The sequence below is a fragment of the Microcaecilia unicolor genome, chromosome 3, assembly GCF_901765095.1.
Source record: "Microcaecilia unicolor chromosome 3, aMicUni1.1, whole genome shotgun sequence".
Lineage (NCBI taxonomy): Eukaryota > Metazoa > Chordata > Amphibia > Gymnophiona > Siphonopidae > Microcaecilia > Microcaecilia unicolor.
In genome coordinates, this window is record NC_044033.1 from 240,453,753 (window position 1) to 240,478,717 (window position 24,965).

Below are 24,965 nucleotides of genomic sequence, written 5' to 3' on the forward strand. Positions count from 1 at the left end.
TAATTTCCTACAAGAAAATTCCATAAGCCATAATTAAAATGGACTTGGGAAAATCCACTGCTTATTTCTTGGATAAGCAGCATAAAATCTGTTTTACTTTTCTGGGATCATGCCAGGTACTTGTGACCTAGATTGGCCACTGTTGGAAACAGGATACTGGGCTTGATGGACCAGTATGGCAACATTGTTCTTATTAACTGTTGCAAGTTTTAGCTCTCTGCACCTTTCCACCGGGCTCCCTTAGGAATAAGGGCATAACCATGCCCTGTTCTGACATACAAATTGACTGGGTAAGACTGGTAGTTCAATCCTCCCGTGGAAATTAATACATGCTTCCTGTCATGTCTACATTCACCAAGTGGCTTGAGAATTTACCTGCTCCCAACTGCACCATTGAAACAACAGCTACTCTTCTCATCAACCATGTTTTTAGTTGAGGTCTACCAATGCAGGTAGACTCCAATCACAGGTAAGGTAATTCAGCACATGTGGAAAGTTCTAGGTGTTGGAAATAGGTATCATATTGCTTATCATCCTCAGTCTTCAGGAAAAGGTGGAAAGATTAAGCAAAACCATTATAAGCATACTCAAAAAATCTGTTTCCACCTCTGGTACAGACTAGGATATGAAGCTACCGCTGGTATTAGTGGCTATCAGGTCCACACCTCACCGTTTCACAGGACTGTCACCATTTGAAATGATAACAGGTAAAGAAATGACCCTGCCCATCCACTTACTGTACTGAACACAGGATGTCAATCTTACCAGCACTATCACTGTGTATGAATATATCACTCATTTACACCAACACATGGCCATCTGCTGAATGTCTGCATCAGGTCATATAAAGCATTGATGCTTTATACACAAGTAGCACAACTAATGAGCCACTAAATTAAAAAATGAGTGTACGTGAAAACTCTATATGCCTTCTTATAAAGAAGGAAAAACCTCAAGGAGCTCCACACCATAAAGGCGATGAAAATGATCGCCAGTAGCCCGCTAGACCTTTATGGTCAGGAGCTCCTTGAGGCTTTTCCTTCAAGACATATAGAGTGTTCACATAGAGTTTTCACGTACACTCATGTTTGAATTTAGTGGGTAATTAGTTGTGTTACTTGAGTTTGAGTTTTGTGATTCCACTTCCACTTTTTTGAGATATAGAGTTGATGCTTTATACGTGCTGTGAGGGTTAGAGTAGCTGAATTATAAGTCTATCCAGGGTGATATGCAGTTACTCTGAGCTGTTTCTAGGATAAGACTTTCATTGCCTTTATTCTTGCAATTTTCATATTATCTCTGCTGCTGTTCTAAATAAATAAGCACTCTATTTTCATAATACTTGGTTCTGGAGTTAGTTCTTTTATTATTTGGGTATTGTGGGCTTGGATCTAGTGCTGGAACATTCTTCTGCAACTTATACTAAGTGTCAGGTTTCCCAATAATAACCCGAAAAGTTATCTGTATATGCTCTACAACTGGGCAAGGAAAATGTATGCATGGAAGTATCTCCTGACAAAAACAGTGCTAAGGACATGAAGTAACATCAGGTACAAGATAACAGAGGGGGCTTAAGTGTTTGTTGTGTCACAAGAAACTTTACAGTGTCAGAGGGGAAAATAGAAGCCAGTAGGCTGACAGTGAAAGTACAGAAGAAGCTGGATTCCCAGAAAGCTGAGGTAACCTGCACAAAGGGGCCCTAGGTACAGCCTAACAGACCAGATATGACTGTATCAGGCTTTCAAGAAAGCTGGAATCATCCGTACAGAGCTTCCCTGATTGTAACACTGAATTAACAAGAACAAAAGATCCAAACAGGAAGACAAGAAGATTTGGAATAACCTGCCAGAGATGATGACAGAGAGGAAAAGAATATGGGACAGATACAGAGAGCGGTTAGATTAAGGACATTGAGGTAGTCTGCACTGGTTTGCATTTTACGTGATCACCTACCCAAAATGGTAGAGAACTGACACAGAAGACAACTGAGCCTTGCAGAAGGCATCATATAATTTCTATACTCCTCCTGCTCTACAATTAGCCCCTTCCCACAATAAATGTTAACTCCCTAATAGGGACTGTCTCTTGCATGTCTGTGTACAGCGCTGTGTACGTCTAGTTGTGCTGTAGAAATGTTAAGCAGTAGTAATAGCAGTAGTAGCGCTGCTGCTCAATCACCCCCCCCCCCCCCCCCCACCGCAGTATCTGTTTTACAGAGAGGGTAACAGTTTCTTATCTCACCAGCTCTAAATTCCTAAATAATCCCAGCGGAATTTATTAAGATGTTTAACACTCAGTGAGAACACAGACGTTACAATCGGAAGGCCTGTTAAGAGAAAACACATCCAGAAAGATTTACCAAGGATTTTACGTCTTCAAATGTCTGGAGACATTGATCTGAAAACTCAAAGCCCTTAAACCCAAAACATCTACTTACTCTTCATGGGATCATTTGGATTTTCTTTTCCCTCCCATTCAAAATGTTGAGTGAAATATTTATCATCGTCCTTTTTTATCTTGAATATTACATCAGGATTAACAATTGAATAACCTGTAAGTAAGTAGGAAAATGGCATTTAAATATATATGTAGAACCCCTGGGAAATTTCCATCTGTTTCCTGTTCTGAACAAGCAGCGTTTTGTGCCGGGATCTGCTCCCAATTTTAGGTGTGAGGATTTACACCTATTGAAACCTGGTCTAAATTTTCATGCCTAAATTAGGCGTGGATCTCTGTTATTCTGTAACACTGTGTGCAAATTCCAGAAACGCCCCTGATCCACCCCAGCCCTTCCCCTGCCTGCACGCCCTATCTAGATCCACGTGTAAGTTTAATGCCAATCAGAGCTGAAAATTGATTATTAGCACCCAAGAATCAGTGCTAATTGGATCATTATGCAATTAAATTGCACGCACACAATTTTGAGCATCATATGTAGAATTAAAGCAACACTGTATACCTTGGGCTGTTTGTATCGGCTTACCAAGGTTTGGAGAGGAGCTGTAGTTTGCTGCCTGATTTATATTAAATGTTGAAGGTTTTCTGGTGCCTCATTTCTATCCATGAACTTCTAAGCTGAAATCACTGTATGAGTGTGAAGGGGTGACACATTGTACAGTGTAACTGACCAGTGAACAGTTGACAGTCAATACAATACAGGGCTAAATTTAAAACTCTATGCCTGACCTTCAAGGCCCTCAAAGGAAATGGCCCCGAGTACTTTTAGAATAGGCTGATCCTCCACACACCACCAAGGAAACTAAGGTCCTCTCAAGGACTATCATTAACCACACTCTCTCCAAAAGACATTACACAATGTGAAACCCACAAGCGAGCCTTCTCCGGAGTAGCCCTCACACTCTGGAAAGCACTGCCTGAAAGGCTGAGCTTAACACAAGACTATCTCTATTTCAGGAAGCAGGTGAAAGCTTGGCTCTTCCAACAGGCCTTGAATGCAAGAAGTAACGAACTTGTTTATCCACTCCAGGGGCATAGCCAGACTTCAGCAGAAGGGGGGTCCAGAGCCCGAGGTGAGGGGCACATTTTAGCTCCCCTGCCACGATTGACCCCCCCCCCCCCGGCACCGCCACCACCACCCTCCCCTCAATTTTCACCCTCCCCCCAGCGCCCCTCCCCTTTCGACCCCCCTTCCCGCTGCTGCCAATCCCTCCCCCGCCGCTGCCGCCGTCGGGTACCTGTGCTGGCGGGGGTCCTCAACCCCCGCCAGCCAGTCCTCTTCAGCCAGTCTCTGTGCCGGCGCATTGCTGCAGCTCATGTGGAAGCCTAGGATTCTGTTTGTGTGTGAGTCGTCCTGACGTCCAGCACGTTCCTACATGCTGAACGTGCAGGATGTCAGGACGACTCAGGGGGGCGGCAGGGGGGCTGGGGACAAATCTGGGGGCCCCAAGCCTCCATGGCCCCTGATCCACTCCTACCCTAGCTGAGATAAAATTTAACCATCTCTCTGACCTCATGTGCAACTTTCTAACTCTTCTTACTCTCTTACTTATCTATATGTTCCACCTTTGCTTTACCCTTCACTATCAATTAAAATGTTCTATTACGTATTGTTTTGACATTGTAAGAAGTATACTATGCCATACTTTGTATTGTTATTTGAATATTTTTACTGCTGTAATTGTCTATTTCTCATGTTTGATGTATTCTTACTGTACACCGCCTTGAGTGAATTCCTTCAAAATGGTGGTAAATAAATCCTAATAAATAAATAAAATGATAGAGAAGGCATATTTACCTTTTAATGTGAGGATGTCATGAATCTTCTTGATGACCTTCTTATACAGCTCCTTTTGCCATTCTTCCAGAATGTCCCAGTCCGCTTTCAAGAAATAAGCAGCAACATCCTTGAATGTGACCAATGCCTGGAACAACAGACAAGACACCATCAGTCACAGTTTCATTATCATGTTTGTGTAATAGACTTTGTTATATGATCTCTGTCAGTAAGATCAGATCCCCAGTACATTATATTATGAAGTATATAGTATGAGTTCTGTCCCCTTTACTCTCCAATATTTTGAACAGACTTCCTGGTCCGAGAAAACACTAGAAATCTCTCATGTTGGCTGATTTGTCAGTTGGAAAGAGGAGGAGAGGCAGCAGCAACTGAAGAGGTGGTGTCAGGATTGTCCTCGTCTACATCCATGCCTTGGTCATCTGTGCTGTGTTCCTCCTTCTTAACTTACTAAAATTATCTGCAGTTCCAGTCAGTGACCTGTGGGGGTCACTGTACAGTGGTGGAGGCCAAGCTGGCGATGTCATCATCAGCACTAAGCACTTCTTAAGTTGGTTTCTGAGTGTGCTCAGTGTTCTGGCAATTTTACTTGATAGGGCCCAGGCCTGCCTGGACTCTGCTAGGTCCTACTACTGTTTCTTTGCTAGGCCATGGCCTGAAGCTTTGCCTACAGCCAGTGGCATAGCAGCACACGTTTAGCGGTAGCTGGTGGGGATCCAAAGCTCTGCCAGCTGAAGACTTTCGCCTAATGGTAACAAAAACGCTACTCTCAATGATACCGGAACCTGCGCGTGCTCAGTTTTCAGCACATGCCTTCTGCAGACTGCCAAGGTGAAAAGAAGCGTTTTCCCGCCAGCTTAGATATTTTTTTGGTGGTGGTGGTGCCTGCCCACCCACTTCTTGCCTAGGCCCACCCAAAATCTGTTGTCTGGCTACGCCCCAGCCTACAGCTTTTTCCTTATGCCGTGGTTCCTGTGAAGCCTGCTTTCAAGCTTGGTAGTCCTGAGGAGCTCTGTCTTCAGCTTTCACCTTTGCTTGGGTCCAGTGACGCCTGCGGCCAAGCCTGTGAGTCCACAGCCTCCCGTGTCTCAGCTGAGATTCCAGTCGCCCACTGTGATTCCTTACTCACTGTATGTATCAAGTGGCTTTGTGCTGTACTTGGGACTGTGTAGGCTGGATGATGGGGAGTGCTGCAGGTGCAGCGGCTGAGGCCATGTCTTGAGGTATCTCTGGACGAGGGAATGGTGCTTGGAGCGTGGAGGGGTTTGCATGGGCTGATCTTGGCCCTTGGGTGCTGTGCAGGGCCACTGAGTCTTCTGCCTTGGGAGCATCGGCTCAGGTTTGGCTTCTTCACCTTGCTGGCTTGGGCTTTATTGCTTTTTCTTGCCTGCCTTAGGAGCATTCGGCTCGGGCGCCTCAGTGACTGTTGGCTTGCTTAGGTGATATCCCTAGTCTTCTGTGAGCGGAGTGACCCACTCTTGCCTCCACCTGCGGTGCAGGTTCTCAAGAGACTCTTTCTTTTCCCTTTGTTTTGTTTCTGCTCCACTCTGGTTTTGAGTGAGCTTGCCACGGTTGTTCAGTGGCTCATCTGAGTGTGCTGACAGAATGAACCCTTTCCTTAACCACTAGCGATGTTACCTCTGTCAGCCAAGTATTGCCTCTTCGACTTTGTCCCGCTAGGGCGGGCCTTTTGCCTAGTGTATTGTGTTCTACTGTACCCCATATGTTTGCATTGCTCTGCTAGTATTCAGATGCGCAGCTAGGCTGCTTAAGTTTGATTTCCCTATACAGCTAGGCTGTTCTACTTTACCTTATTTTATGCTTTATGTTTGCCTTGCTTCAGCTAGGTTAGACTGTATAGCTAGGCTACCTGTTTGCCTTTCTGTGCAGTTTGGCTACCCTTTTAGCCCTGTGTTTTTGCTGGTAATAAAGCTGCCTCAGTTCATCTCCACTTCTGGTCCAGCCCACTTCTTGGGAGTATTCTTAGCTCTGAGGTGACTCGGTCTACCCAGAGGTGGTTGAGTGATTCTCATGCGGCCACTTCTGGGCCAAGGGCTCACAAACGTCACAGGTGGGAAGTAAAGAGGCTGGTGGGTTAGTGCAGGGAGGTTGGAGAAAGAACAGGAGACGGCATTACATCACAAAGCTGAAGCTGTTTTCTCCCAGCAGCCGCCATATTGTACACACAAAACAAAGCAAGGATGCTATAAGCTGCTGTATCCATGTTGTCGTTGTTCATTATTATTTTATCTCGGTTGTATTTAGAAACATGCCGGCTTGCACACCATATAGATGTACACAAAGGAACTGTCACAACGGCAGGACCTTTCATTGGTTAGAGTAGTTTCTCCTAAATTCCTATCATTGTGTCATTTTGAGGGGCTGGTTATAGGGACACCCTAGCAGGCATTGTATTGGTGCTGAGATTTTTTCACCTAATAAAGGGCCACAAAAACAGACATCATGTTATGAGAATCAGATGCTCAAGATTCAGAGTTTTTTTTACTTTTTATGTACAAAGGTGAAACCTGGGAGCATTTATTATCTTCTTTCCTGTGTGTAGAACAAAAGAGAAAGATGTTATGTGGGAACTTGCTCCTTTTGTTTTGTGGAATGTAGTGGCATATTATAAAAATGCACTTGAGTTTTTTTTATAACTACTATTTAAAAGAGAGGTATTGAATAATGAGGGAAGAGCTACCTTAATGCTACCTTAGTTCTGATTGGATTTTTTTTTTTAAATCTTTGTCTCCAGCTGTGTGTTAGTATATAGATGTGTCCTAGGAATAAGCAGCAGTAGAAGAGTTGGAGCTGAATGACATTTATATTTTGCAGAAGGTGATGCATAGCTTGATGGGATGCTCTTGTTGTCACAACAGAGTAAATAATTTCTTAGCTATTTTGGCAGGTGGAAACAGTTGGGCGGCCTTATAGGGAGGGAGGAAGGGAGGGGATAGCGAAAGGGGAAGGGTTCTTGGGGTATGTTTCTCTGTAAACGTTTATATTGTACCATGCTGGATGGTTCACTGTTTTTTCTTGTTCTGTATGAGGCTTATCTACCAATAATCATCAAAACACGAAGAGAAAGAAAGAGACAGGTCCAGTGCTTTTCACTCTTTCAATATAGACGCTAGTACTTATTAATCTCCCAATACAAGGAACTCAGTGGAATTTCAAACTAGGAGAGGAAAAAGCATCAGGACCCCTCCCACCTGCTTGTTATTATTTCTGCCAGTGGTGGGAATTTATAATGTGTGTATAATTATGGGACCCCCCAATTCTAGACATTGGTGACCCCTGGCGTTCGATTTAAACACGCTACCAGAATTTTTGTCAAAGTGGGGTTACTTATAGTTCTTGACTAAAATTCTGTTGTTTTATCTTCCAATTGATTGCTGTCCCTCATAAAGATCCAGAATTTCCTCCCCGGTGTTTCATACCCCTTATTACAGCATTCTCCTTTCTCTCTCTAAGCTTTCACTCTTTCCTGTGGTTAAGCCACTGCCAATTTCCCTTCCGTTATACTTTCCTATCGCAGTCAGTGAACTCTGTCCGTCCTTTCGTATACTCAGTTCTTTTCTCCCTGTTCTCCTGTCCCTCTTCCTCTTATGTTCATTCTCGTTCTGAAAGCTCCGGTTTACGGTGCTCTGCATTCTAGCCACTTACGGGCATAATACTTTTGCCTGTTTCCTATCTACGGCTGTGGGTTTTTTTCTGCACTATTTTGTTTTTTCTCTTGCTCTTTTTAGTGTCATTCTCCCAATTCCCCCTCCCTTCCTCTATCTAGATTTCTTTTTCCTATCTTTGCATGCATTTGCGGTCCCATTTCTTCCGATTTTGTAAGGCTTTCACTGACTCTCTCAATTTACAAGTGCGTAGCTGCTTAACTTCCTCTTTTCTTCTGTAAGTGCCTGGCTCCCTGGGCGGTGCCCACTTCCTTCCTCTTCTCTGCATTTTCTCCCTCTCGTATCTGCTAATCTCTAACTTTGGAATCTATCATTAAATCCTTCTTTAATAATGTCTTGTTCTGTACTTTGTATTTGCTTCCGTTGGTCACTACAGCACCTTCCTTTTCTTTTGGCTATGTTCCCTGCTCTAGTCTGTCACTCTGTTACATTGTCCCTCTCTCTTATATACATGCTGTCTGTCAGTAAGATTATGTTCTGCTCCCTGTCAGCTATTTATCTGCTATACCATCTTGTCAGTTAGTTCTCTGACTATAAATATACCCTATGACAGGTCTGTTGCCAGTTCTAACTATTGTCAGCAAGTACATCTTATGCCTTGAGCGCTTGGTGTCCGTTTATGCACCGTAAATGTGATCTTGTGCCTTTACTTTTGACAGACTGCCACCATCTTCCGTGTTGATAATACTTTTGCTTTTCTAACACACCCTCCCATTATGGGCGTACCTAAGGGCGTGATCGTTGGTATCACTCCATCCTTTGGGCACACCCCTGATAAGTCTCTCTCTATCCTGTCTTTCACTGTTTTTTTTATATTTCTATTGTGAAATAAATTTATTGGATAATCAGTTGGATATTACTATAAGCAATTCTATTATAAGGATATTTACATTTGATACTTTGCAATGTAATATTGGGAACTGTAATTGTGTGAGTCCGTTTTTGGATTAGGACAAACATATGCAGCATTTGTTTAGCCGTGAGGGGATCATTGAAGTGACAATCTGAAATGTAGTTTCATGATAATATGACTTAGAAGCTATTTGTGTATCCTTTGCCTTGTTAGTATGGTATTTCTGTCTCCGGAACTTGGTTTATGGCATTATTTCTGACTGGCATGATTAATATGCATTTGTTTCCTGTAAGAACTGTGTGCCTGTAACTTTTCAGGATGCAAGTTAGATAGTAAACCACAGATTAGCTTTGCCGTGAGAAGCTGGGGTTTTCATTTTTATTAAGACTGTGATACCGTGCTTGCGTTCTATAGGTAAATGGTGTATGCCATCGTTGTCAGTTCTATCATAAATACTGTTTTATAAAGGTGTAACTTAGTTTTATGGCATACTTTTCTGTAGGCATTACACAATGCATATTTATTAGAAATATATTCCTCCCAAATACTTATCCTTTTTATAACCCTCTGTATACGTGCACTTTTCTGCAAAATCAGTTGTGTTTGAATGCTTTTTACTTTCAGTTTCATGATTGTGGCGCTGGCTCGTTGTTTTCTTAAGGATAGACTCTGTTTCTGCATTGTAATCTTAACCCTCCTAGAACATTAATTTACAACCTGGTTTTATTTTATTAGTTCTGTTTATTTATTCTTTATCTTCTCCGATGTAGGGAAAATTACTTATCTGCTTGCTCATTGGGTTCTAATGCTTGTCTATCAATCTGAAAGTCCCACCTCCCTCCCTCTTTAGTGCATGTCATTTTTATTTGCAGTAAGGTATGAAACCACTCACTTGTTTTTGGTACAGTAATACTGTGTTCACATTTTATACATAGCTCATTTATGACATTGTTTCCTGTTGTATCGCATTTTCAGCTTTATGCAAATTTAATCTGCTTAACTAGATTTACAGGTACTTTTTCTCCGTAAGCATCAAAGTTGTAAAATTACTTATCTTTTGATGAGTCATTTAGTGGTCTGCAGAGTTCGTTGTATGTGCACTTCTCTACATGCTGCAGTGTGCGCATGTATTTTTTGCTTTCACTTTTAAGATTATAGCACTGCATCGTAGGTTTGGTTTCCTAATATTGGCTTTGTTTTTGTACCATCATATTATAAACTCCACAACACTATATGTTTATTTAATTTTTTTTTTTTTTTCCCTTCCTTCTTCACTCTTATTCTCCCCGGTACTGGGGAAAATATAAAGCTGCTTGATTAATGGTTTGCAATGCCTGTCCATCTATCTCTAAGTCCCACCCACTTCCCCATTTTCTGCATGTCAGATATTTTTCAGACTTTGACTTTTATCCTTGTACCGCGCTGCTCAAGTTTTGTGTTTTTATTTTATGGTCATAGCTACACAACTTTTTCTTTCTCTACTTTATCTTCAATTAAAAAGGCTTTCCTGTTGTACTACAGGTATAACTGAACGAAAGAATTTATTTGTACTATTTGCCCTTGCATTGCAGTCTTTTTTATTGTTACTGTTCCGCTCTAATGCTTTAGAGTTTCCTTCTCCTGGTTTGTTGAGTGGAAAATATATTGTCTAGTGAATGATGAACGTGGAATTTTTCACATTTTTTGTCCTGACTAAGGTGTTCCAACTAAAGGCTCTTTTTATGACTGTGCCTTCCCCGAAGAGCTTACATTTGTTTTGTTTTGCTTTGGAATATTTCGTTTTTTCTCTATTTTTCTACCACTTCTATAGTAATTTTCAGGGGCTTTTCCCCGGGACATACTATACTTTTATTGTTTTCTTATATACTAGTGTCACGCTATAATCATTGGGTTCGATACCGATGCCTGGGGCTTACATCCATCGAAGGTTACCCTTAAATGGATGACGGTATCATAAATACTAGATTTAAAGCAGAATTCCATTCAATTTTCAGAGTGGCCTGCGGATTCGGCATTATTGCCCACATATGCGTTACCTAGTACAGATGAGCGTGGGTGCAATATAGAGACGTCTGACGCATTTCGTTGCGAGTTTGGACAAGTTAACGAGGGCTTCTCAATATTTTTGAACTGTTAGTGGTAGACGAGCAAACTCCTAACTTTTTCAATGTTTTAGGAAGGTTAGTAGTAGAAGAGCAGACTCCTAACCAGGTTAGTGGTAGAAGAGATGACTCCTAACCATAAATTTTTGCTTGGTTTATAAGGTTCATTGTGGAGGTTAGTTGTAGAAGAGTTAAACTCCTAATCAGCGGAAACCCTGTGAACCACTGCTCCTTGATTCATGATACCTTGTTCGCTGGTTTCTTGAGTTCTTTTGGGAGTGTTTGCGATATCCCTTTTTGGGGATTCTACCATGGGTTGGAACCCATGGCCAATAGTAGCAGGAATAACTCTTGGCAGGCAGTAGCAGCAGAGAACACTCCTGTCTTTAGAAGCACACTCTGGGGAGTAGTTTTCATTAATTAGGGGTAGAGTAGTATAAATATATAATAGCTGACACTACGTATTTATTTACTTTTGTACTGTCTCTCTAGGCATATTTCTGTTTACAGTTTTTGTCTTGCTTTCTCCTAATGTCACTTGTGGTCAAAGCGTGGAACTGTCCGCCAATTAGTAATTTTTATTTTGGGTCCCTTTGTTGGAATACATTAATAGATGCGTGAGTATGAATGTGTTATGTCTCTGCATGTTCTACTATCCGGATAATCATCACATGTTTTTGTAAACTGTTAGCACATTATCATTTCTAGGTCTCCTTGCTATCTCTGAAGCTGCCTTTTGAACCACTAACTTTGTACCAGGTTCTAGGTCTGGTCAATATATATATTATTATTAATCTAGTTCATTTTTTCTATAGCATGTTACAGGTCTGAAGCTCATTTGTAGACCACTTGCTCACTAGGTCCCGTGGTTATACATATTGGGTGATGTTGTTCACTACCCATTATGTCATATCTTCCGCAACCAACACCAGATACTGGTGATCTGACATCTATTCAGATCTCTGGTAAGGACTTTCCGTCCGAAACAAACCTTTCTATTTTGCGGTTGACCTCCCTATACCGAAAGTTCGGAAGGGCATAGTGATCCCGCCAACTGTTCTCTTTCTCAATTGATTTTCTGCGCTGGAGATTACATTGTATGAATCGTGAGTATATTTTCATTTATTGTATGTGTTACTATTAAGCTTGCCGTTGTATACTTTCATGGCATGTTGGATTAGCTCTAATTTGAATGTTTTATTTTACCAAATTTAGGATTAAGATTTTGTCCTCAATACACAGGGACGCCTCTGTATGTGGGACAATAACTGTGTCTGTGTATGACTGTGGTTTTCCTTTTCTGTTTGTGTGCTGTGACTTGTGATTGGCTACTGGAATATTTATTTTTATATTTTTTTTTCCTTTTGAAACCCTATACAATTCCTTAACTGTGCACAATTCCAATGATTGCTTTTGAACTACATTAAAAAATATCTTGCTTCCTCTTCTGAGCTTTAAGTTTTCTACATATCAGGATTAGGTTACAGTTTTAATTTCACGTCTATATGTTCCTGTGTGTCCTGTGATAGATGGCATATATTAAACCAGTTAATTATTAAGGAAACATTTCTTTAGTTTTAAATTTGTGCTTTAAGGTTACTCTGCGAGATTACCTATCAACTGCAGTGGTAGTAAATCTCAAAGGAGTGTTTTTTCCCAGAATTGTATATTATTCCATTTAAGCAATGTTTGTTTAACTTGTGACATGATATTAAATAGATTGTTGTTATTTACTTCCGATAAATTGCTTTCACTAGAAATGCAAGCACTTTTTAGTTCTAGTAGCTATAAATAGATTAAGGGTTTACGATAATTAATCTTTGTTGGCTCCGGTACTCACATCCGGATTCTACATCTGGATAAGACAGATATACCGGACATGATACTTATTCAGGTATCATGTGACAGACTTTTTAGTAAAAGAGATCCACTTTATTTAGTTTTAATTTTATAAGTGTGTGTCCGTGTATGTGTTCTTTGAAAATTGCATAATTATTCCAGATGTTTACTATAAAAGGTTTTATATTATATGCCATCTAAAACAGTTTATTTGTGACGTTTTTTACAATAACTAGTGCTGATGTTCTCTTCCTGGCTCTCTATTGGGGATGGGATACGTAAGAATGAATTAACTGTTTTAATTTTTCTTTTCACGTCTTATCTACTACTTTCAAACTTCCTTCCCTGCCTCTTAAAGATTTATAGTTTTACGATAGAGTTCCAGCATTTCTGGTTCTCAATAGGGTTTAGAGATTAACCCTTGCATAACATAACTAACTGGTAAATCAGAACTAAAGAAATTTAGGTTGCTATTATTTCAGAGCTATGTTCAGATAAGACTAGCTGCAATTGCCAATTTCCTCTTCATTGAGAACCGTATCTCTGGAAACAGATAAAGTAATAACCCTCTTTTCCTCTCCTGAAGTATTAATTCTATGAAGACTAATTACACCAGCATGAAGTATTAATATAAAAACTTCAACTTACAGTTTTGGTCTGATGTATAGCCCTATTTTCAGTCACCATAATATCCAATGCTTGCAGTGAGCAGTAAACTCAAAATAAGCACAGGAAACACCGTTATTTCGTGATTTCCTTAGGACCGAATGACAGAGATTAACCCTTGTAGTTCTTATTTTCTCTTAAGTTCATTTTTACAAAAGCTTTGAACTCAGTATATGATACAGGAATTCATTACGTGTTTCAGATTTTTAATAACTAGATGGGTTTTTCTATGATTCTGTATTATCCTTGCTACTCTTTGTTTAGAATTCAATTTACAATATAGGCTTACAAGCTGTTCCATTTATCATATGAACATAGCCTACTGGTCAATTGTGTGCATTTATTGCATTATATCTTTAATTTTTTGAATTTTACTAAGACATGCTTCTACGTGTCTCCTGCTTATAAATTGGCTCCTCCTCTGTATTTAAAATATACTCTAAATTGTAAATTGATTCCTGGGAATATATAAGCTTATTTTTAGCTATCCCTCTGAATGTGAATCTTGATATGCTGTCATGATTTAGGGCCCAAATTGTGAAAGCATAGAAAGGATCAGTTTAAAATTTAATATAATTCTTATTTTCCAAATTGGCTCTGAACTATTACAGAGGACTATATGTTATTGTCCTTCTCATTTGACCTATTTAAACCTTGTAAAGGTCACGTGAGGAGGCCTCATAGAAATATATAGTTTTTACATTTCTGATATTGGCTTTTATCTATCTCTCTAAATATCATATTAAAGGCTACTGTATTTACTGTATTTTCCTGGAACAGACTCTGACCACAATGTTTCCTAAGACTCTGCTGACTTCCTGTGCCAGCAACATCTAATTTACAGAGAACATTGCTTCTTATATCAGCTCTATTAATTAAGTCATGTAGGATGAGTGAAGACTGCAAATCTAAATCCTGATCTACCGCCTCTATTCCAGTTTAGTACTTCTACTGCAACTGACCTCTGGCAAGAAAAAGGAGCACCAACTTATCCAATGAGAATTTTCTTTTGTCCATGTGTCATTAATTTAGCCCTTCTTGGTTATGCTCTCAAATATTTTGTTGTATCGAATATTTTTGCAGGCTCATCTTTTCCAGAACTTACATGGCACTTTACGTATGAGCTCTCTATTACAACAGACAGCGATCGTGATTCCAGAAGATACTTCCATCACTTGGACTACTTATAAGTTTTAAATTTCTGCACATTAGTCTTCTGCTTTGACTATGACTATGACTATTTCCTAAGCTACCCTTCTTTTTGAATCATCTAACTCCTAAGTCCTGCTGACCTCCTGCAGCTGAGGGCCCAACCCTTGGTGAATGTTAGTCATCGCAGGTGAAGATTCCATATCTATTGGCAATAGATTGCAACACATTGCCCTCCATACATCAATAACTTGAACATTTACCATCATCTCTAAATTTTAATTTTTACTCTTTTCTTTTGTTCCATATACTTAACCATTGTTATTTGATCATGTCTTCGTAATAATTACCAATCTGTCTCGCACATTATGCAAGCCAGAAGTGGGGATATATTATGCAAATCCCAATTCCAAATCCCAATTCCAATTTCCCAATTCCAAATCCCAATTCCAATTTTTTAAAATTTAATTTTAAGTTGAATTAACTTGAAGCTCTGATCCTTACCTATTTATGTAAATTGGTTTCCCTTTTGTTTTTGCACTTAATTAGCACTGTTTTCTCCATGTTTACATTGTCTTTCATTTCTCTTGACATTTATATATTATTTTTGCTTATTCAATTCACACTGATTATGCCCACCAAGATATAGCAATGTATCATTCAGGCATACAGTTATTTTGCTTATTCCTTTGCCAGCCTCTGATTCTTGATGGACTGATTATGATGGTGTATGCCTAGAATAAAGACATGGAAAGATCCAAGTTTGTACACCACAAGTACGTCTTCAAGATCTATCCAGGCCCAAATGATGTTAGATCCCCTAAGGTTGTGGCAATAATCTTTACACCTTGCAAACTACTGGACCACAAGTCTTGGGTCCATGTGAAAGATATACGTGTTTACTCAGCCGCAGAACCAGATGTTACCAGCCTAACCATCTCAAGACCAGCCACTCCCTTCAGCAGGCCAGCCTGAAAATCCAGCCCTGTTAGATCTTCCAGATCTCCGTCCAGATTCTTCAGCGCTTCCACCGCTTCAACCATGATCGATGAAAAAGAATTTAGAACTGATACTTAATTTGAGAATTACTGTTGCTGTTTATGGACATTATAGATTCATATTTTGTTTTATTTTCAGTTTAGCAGTAATCCTGTCTATATATTGAAAAGGTTTTATTTTTATTTTCCTATTATTTCCTTTATTGTTCTAAATGTTTTTCTAAGACTTTCCCCGTTATTTCTGCTTATGTAATTTAAATTGAAGTTGATATTGCTTAGATACAGGGGTAACATCAAACCCTAATACTGGCTATAATATCATAATGTAGGTGTAAACCCTGTTAGTATCAACAAGTTATGCAATTGTTAAACTTTGGTGTAGGTTTACTTAAGCTGTATGTCTTTCTGTAGGTTTGACTAAGCTCCAAGTGGGGTAACGGATATATAAAATGCTTCCCATACTTCCAGGTCATTATGCATATGTCAAGATACATGCATGACCTTTGTTAATATAAATTTTCCTAGGATTGACCCTTTTTGCTGTATGAGGCAACCTCATACTTGCTATCCACTTTTTAGTGCTCATGATTGGATGCTAATGATGAGTACTAGTAAGGTCCAGGAATTCCGATCTGTTTAAGGATTCTGAATACCGACAACCTAAAACAGCCTGCAATCTGAGTACTAACCATATATTTGTTGAGCCACCATAACAATGCTTAATCAAAACCACTATTCCTTCCGAGGACCACTGAGATACATACATTAGATTATCTCCCCATGCACTATGCAACAGATATAATAGAAGCCATAGAAAGACCTGAAAATGTTTATTAGTATGATCCACCTGAAATTGCTATTACCCACATACCTTCTAGCAATTTCTAAGACCAAAACTCCCCCTCTCGTTTGATAGCTTGCTACCTTCTGGAATGGATGATTACAAGCTTGACGAGCTTTGTGTCACCCCTCCTCAGAGGGGGTGACAAGTGGGGAATGTATAATTATGGTACAGCCAGGGACCCCCCCCACTGGAATCGTGGTGGGCCCAGTCATAGAGCTCAGGCCATTACAGACCTTGGCTCAGTCAGAAATCTGATGGCTGACATAACTGGGAGCTTACTGGAAAAGTATGACCTAGTTTGTAGCCCAGATTGAGGCCTAAAAGTGAAGTTAATAGATATGGAAACAAAATGGAGGATTTCAACACAAAATGGAAGCCCGTATCTGTTACAAAGTGGAATTTTCTCTAATGTAAGTTAGAAAAACAAGTTGAGAAATGAGTGAGTCATAGCAGGTGCAGAGAAAATAGGAAACTAGCTGTTCCAGAGAGGAGGGAGACTTTCCTGTGAGCAGGGAAGGCGTAGCAAGATAGAAGCTACTCATTAGCATGAGCCAATCAGTGACAACCATGACATTAGCATAGATCCAATCAGGTATATCTACTGTCATATTATCCATATCCTGAGGGCACCTATAAAAATCAGGGTATTTCCTGGTTTGAGTTAGAGAGAATAGGGTTGCCACTCTCTCTCCAAGGGAAACCAATGTGTCCAGCAGAATTGACAAATTACCTAATTGCTTTCCCTTGTAAAACCTCTAATTGATAAAAGAAATTATAAAAGATTAGCAAATAATTAACACCTGTTTGCAGCTTATCATATTCCTATAATTAATTGTACATGCCTGTTGTCCATCACTGATTTGACTTGTACCTTGGCAAATAAACTCCTCATTCCAAATGATGATTTGTGGGCTTCACTTAATGATCAAAGGCTGTAAGTATAAATGCATTGTATAACTTGTAATCTAAATCCAGTTTGTCATAAGGCTGGTATCTTTTCCTTAGATCTAACATCTCCCTTAGAGGCAATAACTCCTTGATTACCCCAGTACTAGTGTTATTTAGAGATGGAGTCAGATTAAGGTCACTCTAGCCTTCTTGGGGGGGCTCGGGACCCCCCAATTCTAGACATGTGCTTATAATGTGCTTTATAATGTGCAGAAACCTGGCTCTGCCCTGATGACTCTGCTTCAGTCGCAGCCCTGTGCCATGGCGGTTATCTATTTTCACATACTCCTCGCCCTGCTGGCCGTGGGGGCGGTGTTGGACTACTTCTCTCTTCCTCCTCCAGATTTCAACCCCTTCTTCCACCTCAATCTCACTGTTTTTCCTCCTTTGAAGTCCACTCTATCCACCTTTTCTCTCCTCTGCCTCTTCGAATAGCGATCATTTATCGTCCCCCTGATAAGTCCCTTTCATCCTTTCTCAGTGACTTTGACGCCTGGCTTGCCTTCTTCCATGATCCTTCCTCCCCCTCTCTCATCCTTGGTGACTTTAATATTCCTGCTAATGATCCTTCCAACTCTTATATTTCCAAGTTACTCGCTTTAACGTCCTCCTTTAATCTCCAACTATGCTCCACCTCCCCCACTCATCAAAATGGTCACTGTCTTGATCTCATCTTCTCCTCCAACTGTTCACCTTCTAGTTTCCTTGCCTCTAATCTTCCCTCCTCTGATCACCATCTTATAACTTTCACACTTAAATCTCCTCCCTCCCAGTCCCGTCCTATCTTATCTAATTTATCTAGGAATCTTCACGATATTGACCCTTCATCTCTATCCTCCCATGTTTCAAACCTCCTCTCTACTGTGGCACCATCCACGTCTATCAACGAGGGTGTTTCTTCTTACAACAATACTCTATCCTCTGCCTTAGACACTCTTGCACCTTTGATGACCCGCCCTGTAAGGCGTACAAAACCCCAACCTTGGCTGACTTCTAATATCCGCTACCTACGTTCCTGTACCCGCTCCGCCGAACGCCTCTGGCGGGAATCTCGGGCCCTTGCTGATTTCTTACACTTTAAGTTCATGCTGACCTCCTTCCAATCTGCTCTTTTACGTGCCAAACAGGATTATTATATCCAACTGACCAACTCTCTTGGCTCTAATCCTCGACTTCTCTTCACCACATTGAACTCTCTCCTCAAGGTGCCCCCTCCCCCAACTCCCCCTTCATTATCTCCTCAGACCCTTGCTGAATTCTTTCACAACAAGGTTCAAAAGATAAACCTTGCTTTCTCTACCTCACCACCTCTCCCTCCACTAGTCCGTTCCCCTCTCTCTCCTTCTCCTCATTCCCTTTCCTCCTTTCCTGAAGTTACTATTGAGGAAACTACACTTCTCCTTTCTTCCTCAAAATGTACCACCTGTTCCTCTGATCCCATTCCCACCCACCTTCTTAATGCCATCTCTCCTGCTCTTATTCCTTTTATCTGTCACATTCTCAGCCTCTCACTTTCCACTGCGACTGTCCCTGCTGCCTTTAAACATGCTGTGGTCACACCTCTCCTTAAGAAGCCTTCACTCGACCCTACTTGTCCCTCTAATTACCGACCCATCTCCCTCCTTCCTTTTCTCTCCAAATTACTTGAGCGTGCTGTTCACCGCCGCTGCCTTGATTTTCTCTCCTCACATGCTATTCTTGACCCACTACAATCTGGTTTTCGCCCTCTCCACTCAACCGAAACTGCGCTTACTAAAGTCTCCAATGACCTATTACTGGCTAAATCCAGAGGTCAATATTCCATCCTTATTCTTCTTGATCTTTCTGCTGCTTTTGACACTGTCAATCACAGCATACTTCTCAATACCCTGTCCTCACTTGGATTCCAGGGCTCTGTCCTTTCCTGGTTCTCTTCCTACCTCTCCCTCCGCACCTTTAGTGTTCACTCTGGTGGATCCTCTTCTACTTCTATCCCTCTGCCTGTCGGCGTACCTCAGGGTTCTGTTCTTGGTCCCCTCCTCTTTTCTATCTACACTTCTTCCCTTGGTTCATTAATCTCATCCCATGGCTTTTCCTACCATCTCTATGCTGATGACTCCCAAATCTACCTTTCTACCCCTGATATCTCACCTTGCATCCAAACCAAAGTTTCAGCGTGCTTGTCTGACATTGCTGTCTGGATGTCTCAACGCCACCTGAAATTAAATATGACCAAAACCGAGATTCTCATTTTCCCCCCCAAACCCACCTCCCCGCTCCCCCCGTTTTCTATTTCTGTTGATGGCTCTCTCATTCTCACTGTCTCCTCAGCTCGAAACCTTGGGGTCATCTTTGACTCTTCTCTCTCCTTCTCTGATCATATCCAGCAGATTGCCAAGACCTGTCGTTTCTTTCTTTACAAGTATCTCATTCAAAGTTGGGTCCGGTGATTGGTACTATTGAAGCAAAGATCTTCACACTATTTTGGAGTTTTCTACTACTCAAACATATAGAAAAACAGTGTCTTAACCATTCTCATATTCTCATGTTTTTCAAAGGCAACCTCAGCGGTGCTCATTACCAGAAACTTAGATTTGGCAATGTAACTAGCGCCCACTTCTTCATTGGTTCAGCCAATTTATTTACTTTTAAATTTCAAACTCTTTTTATATTTTTATCAGTTTAGTTACTTATCTTTAGTGATCAGACCAAAGGGGCAGTTGAACCCTTTGGTCTGATCACTAAAGATAAGTAACTAAACTGATAAAAATATAAAAAGAGTTTAAAATTTAAAAGTAAATAAATTGGCTGAACCAATGAAGAAGTGGGCGCTAGTTACATTGCCAAATCTAAATTTCTGGTAATGAGCGCCGCTGAGGTTGCCTTTGAAAAACATGAGAATATGAGAATGGTTAAGACACTGTTTTTCTATATGTTTGAGTAGTAGAAAACTCCAAAATAGTGTGAAGATCTTTGCTTCAATAGTACCAATCACCAGACCCAACTTTGAATGAGATACTTGTTAGAATTTACAGGGGACTGGTATAGAGTTTTTTTAAACTAGCCACGTTTTGTTTTCTTTCTTTACAACATCCGTAAAATCCGCCCCTTTCTTTCCGAGCACTCTACCAAAACCCTCATCCACACCCTTGTCACCTCTCGTTTAGACTACTGCAATCTGCTTCTTGCTGGCCTCCCACTTAGTCACCTCTCCCCTCTCCAGTCGGTTCAAAACTCTGCTGCCCGTCTCATCTTCCGCCAGGGTCGCTTTACTCATACTACCCCTCTCCTCAAGACCTTGGAGAGGGGTTGAAGGAAGTGAAACTAGGAAATCAAGTACGCTAGCGTTTAACTATAGAAAAGGTGATTACGACAAAATGAGAAAAATGGTGAAAAAAAGACTGAAAGGAGCAGCTCGCAGAGTAAAAAACTTGCATCAGGCGTGGATGCTGTTTAAAAACACCATCCTGGAGGTTCAGGACAAATATATTCCACGTATTAGAAAAAAGGGAAAAAAGACTAAACGTCAGCCGGCGTGGCTAAACAGTAAGATAAAGGAAATCATTAGAGCCAAAAAACAATCCTTCAGAAAGTGGAGAAGAGAACCAACTGAAAGTAACAGGATAGATCATAAGGAATGCCAAGCCAAATGCAAAGCGGAGATAAGGAGGGCAAAAAAGGACTTTGAGAAGAAATTAGCGTTGGAAGCAAAAATACATAGTAAAAATTTTTTTAGATACATTAAAAGCAGGAAACCGGCCAAAGAGTCGGTTGGGCCGCTGGACGAAAATGGTGTTAAAGGGGCGATCAAGGAGGACAAAGCCGTAGCGGAGAAATTAAATGAATTCTTTGCTTCGGTCTTCACCGAGGAGGATTTGGGGGGGACACCGGTGCCGGAAAGAATATTTGAAGCGGGGGAGTCGGAGAAACTAAACAAATTCTCTGTAACCTTGGAGGATGTAATGGGTCAGTTCAGCAAGCTGAAGAGTAGTAAATCACCGGGACCTGATGGTATTCATCCCAGAGTATTAATAGAACTAAAAAATGAACTTGCGGAGCTACTGTTAGAAATATACAATCTGTCCCTAAAATCGAGTGTAGTACCGGAAGACTGGAGGGTAGCCAATGTTACTCCGATTTTTAAGAAGGGTTCCAGAGGAGATCCGGGAAATTATAGACCGGTGAGTCTGACGTCGGTGCCGGGCAAGATGGTGGAGGCTATTATTAAGAATAAAATTGCAGAGCATATACAAAAACATGGACTGATGAGACAAAGTCAGCACGGATTTAGTGAAGGGAAGTCTTGCCTCACCAATCTAATGCATTTTTTTGAGGGGGTAAGCAAACATGTGGACAATGGGGAGCCGGTTGATATTGTATATCTGGATTTTCAGAAGGCGTTTGACAAAGTGCCGCACGAAAGACTCCTGAAGAAATTGCAGAGTCATGGAATCGGAGGTAGGGTATTATTATGGATTAAGAACTGGTTGAAAGATAGGAAGCAGAGAGTAGGATTGCGTGGCCAGTATTCTCAGTGGAGGAGGGTAGTTAGTGGGGTCCCGCAGGGGTCTGTGCTGGGTCCGTTGCTTTTTAATGTATTTATAAATGACCTAGAGATGGGAATAACTAGTGAGGTAATTAAATTCGCCGATGACACAAAATTATTCAGGGTCGTCAAGTCGCAGGAGGAATGTGAACGATTACAGGAGGACCTTGCGAGACTGGGAGAATGGGCGTGCAAGTGGCAGATGAAGTTCAATGTTGACAAGTGCAAAGTGATGCATGTGGGTAAGAGGAACCCGAATTATAGCTACGTCTTGCAAGGTTCCGCGTTAGGAGTTACGGATCAAGAAAGGGATCTGGGTGTCGTCGTCGATGATACGCTGAAACCTTCTGCTCAGTGTGCTGCTGCGGCTAGGAAAGCGAATAGAATGTTGGGTGTTATTAGGAAGGGTATGGAGTCCAGGTGTGCGGATGTTATAATGCCGTTGTATCGCTCCATGGTGCGACCGCACCTGGAGTATTGTGTTCAGTACTGGTCTCCGTATCTCAAAAAAGATATAGTAGAATTGGAAAAGGTACAGCGAAGGGCGACGAAAATGATAGTGGGGATGGGACAACTTTCCTATGAAGAGAGGCTGAGAAGGCTAGGGCTTTTCAGCTTGGAGAAGAGACGGCTGAGGGGAGATATGATAGAAGTGTATAAAATAATGAGTGGAATGGATCGGGTGGATGTGAAGCGACTGTTCACGCTATACAAAAATACTAGGACTAGAGGGCATGAGTTGAAGCTACAGTGTGGTAAATTTAAAACGAATCGGAGAAAATTTTTCTTCACCCAACGTGTAATTAGACTCTGGAATTCGTTGCCGGAGAACGTGGTACGGGCGGTTAGCTTGACGGAGTTTAAAAAGGGGTTAGATAGATTCCTAAAGGACAAGTCCATAGACCGCTATTAAATGGACTTGGAAAAATTCCGCATTTTTAGGTATAACTTGTCTGGAATGTTTTTACGTTGGGGAGCGTGCCAGGTGCCCTTGACCTGGATTGGCCACTGTCTGTGACAGGATGCTGGGCTAGATGGACCTTTGGTCTTTCCCAGTATGGCACTAATTATGTACTTATGTACCCTTCACTGGCTCCCTATCCGTTTTCGCATCCTGTTCAAACTTCTTCTACTAACCTATAAATGTAGTCACTCCGCTGCTCCCCAGTATCTCTCCACACTCGTCCTTCCCTACACCCCTTCCCGTGCACTCCGCTCCATAGATAAATCCTTCTTATCTGTTCCCTTCTCCACTACTGCCAACTCCAGACTTCGCGCCTTCTCTCTCGCTGCACCCTACGCCTGGAATAAACTTCCTGAGCCCCTACATCTTGCCCCATCCTTGGCCACCTTTAAATCTAGACTGAAAGCCCACCTCTTTAACATTGCTTTTGACTCGTAACCACTCGCCTCCACCTACCCTCCTCTCTTCGTTCCTGTTCACATTAATTGATTTGATTACTTTATTTATTTTTTGTCTATTAGATTGTAAGCTCTTTGAGCAGGGACTGTCTTTCTTCTATGTCTGTGCAGCGCTGCGTATGCCTTGTAGCGCTATAGAAATGCTAAATAGTAGTAGTAGTAGTAGTAATCATGTGGATACCATAACCTTCTCTATATATAAAAGGCACCACCAACGTTCTAATGAAGCCTCCAGCCGGAAGTGTGAAGCGCCAGAGATATCCGGTTTCCCCATGAGTGAAGGAAAACAGCACAGCACGAAATCCCTCTCTCTGTAGCAGAGGGGGGAGGGGAGAGAGACGCCCTCACTCTCTCTGTAACACAAACACTGTACAGCAGGAAACTTAACACTGAAGGACTGAACTCGGAGGGGGGAGGGGGAGGGAGAGAGGGCAGAGGGCAGGGACACACACACTCCCACATGCATACTCTGAAGAAGACCTTGCTAGCCCCCGTTTCATTTGCATCAGAAACGGGGCTTTTTTACTAGTGTTACATATAAATGCAAAAGGACAACTTTCAATCCAGTGTGGGGTTAAGAAACATACAGCTGCAAGGGCACTTTTCCCTCAAAGCAGGAACTTGGGCTGTGCCTTTTGCTCTCCCTATCCAGCCCACTGACACTGCTCTCCCTCCCCCCAGTGACTCTGGAGTTCTACCGCAGTCTAGTAATCCCCAATATAATGGAGGATTACCCTACTACTAAACACTTATATAGCTTTACCAGGCATACGCAGCGCTGTGCACCATACACATAAAGACAGTCCCTGCTCAAAAGAGTTTACAATCTAATAAGACGGGTAACAGACAGACCAACTAAGAGGCAGGGGAATTAAAGAGAAGGGGATAAAGGTATAGGCAAGTGAGTAGTAGTTAGGACTTAAAAGATAGAGAGAGTGCAGAATAAAAATCTTATATTGGAGTTATTTTTTAATTTTCTGTGTGTTTTAAGTTTACTGTAAGCCTCTTTGATCTTAGACCTCCTGCTTCACTCCAACAGGGCCAAATAAGGAAAGAGAAGAGAAAGCTGGAAGAGCTGCACTTTGATTTTTTGTTTAGCTAAACAGTACATTAAATGTTTTAATAAACATAAACTAGACCTACTGCTTCATTCCAACACAGACAAATGAGAGAGCTGGAAAAGCTGTGTACAGAAATATTTTCCTTTTAGTGCTGGAGCCCACGCCCACCCTGTGTACAAGAAGAGAGAGAATAATTTCTTACCTGATCAGAAACCAGGGCAGACATTTTCCTACTGTTTTTGCTGCTGCTAGGGTGGATTCAGGCTGGAGATTTCCCTTTTTCTGGACAGATGAATAAAACAGGGTTGAGCTGATTCCAGGTCTCGAAAAAGTCTCTCACTCTGCAGATCTGAGATGGGTCTTGTAGGGATTAGTTTCTGCTTTTGTTCTGATTCGTTTCCCTCTTTGCAGCTCCATTAACACTACATAAGAAAAGCAGCAAAGCATGCTCAGAGAGCTCCTCCTCCCTGCCTCCCCTTCCTTTGAGCTCCTCACCCTCTCCTCCCCTCCCCTTTCCTGAGGTCATTCTGGGATTTCCCACCTACTTAAGGTGGATCTGTGTAAAAAGCAGATAACTGATGAGGGAAATGATTTAGTCTTCTGGCATCTCTGACCTT

The 24,965-nt window shown here is 41.4% G+C and overlaps 1 protein-coding gene across 1 annotated transcript in view; it reads right to left on the reverse strand.

Moving 5' to 3' along the window:
- The window catches only part of LOC115464490 (oocyte zinc finger protein XlCOF6-like), a 182,919-nt gene extending 158,158 nt beyond the window's left edge, over positions 1-24,761 (reverse strand). The window contains exons 1-3 of the mRNA XM_030194860.1: positions 24,551-24,761; positions 4,256-4,382; positions 2,438-2,551 (exon numbers count right to left, since the gene is read on the reverse strand). Of these exons, the coding sequence (XP_030050720.1) occupies positions 2,438-2,551; positions 4,256-4,382; positions 24,551-24,574 (265 nt within the window). The 5' untranslated portion in view covers positions 24,575-24,761. The remainder of the gene's footprint in view (positions 1-2,437; positions 2,552-4,255; positions 4,383-24,550) is intronic.
- Positions 24,762-24,965: the final 204 nt, after the last annotated feature.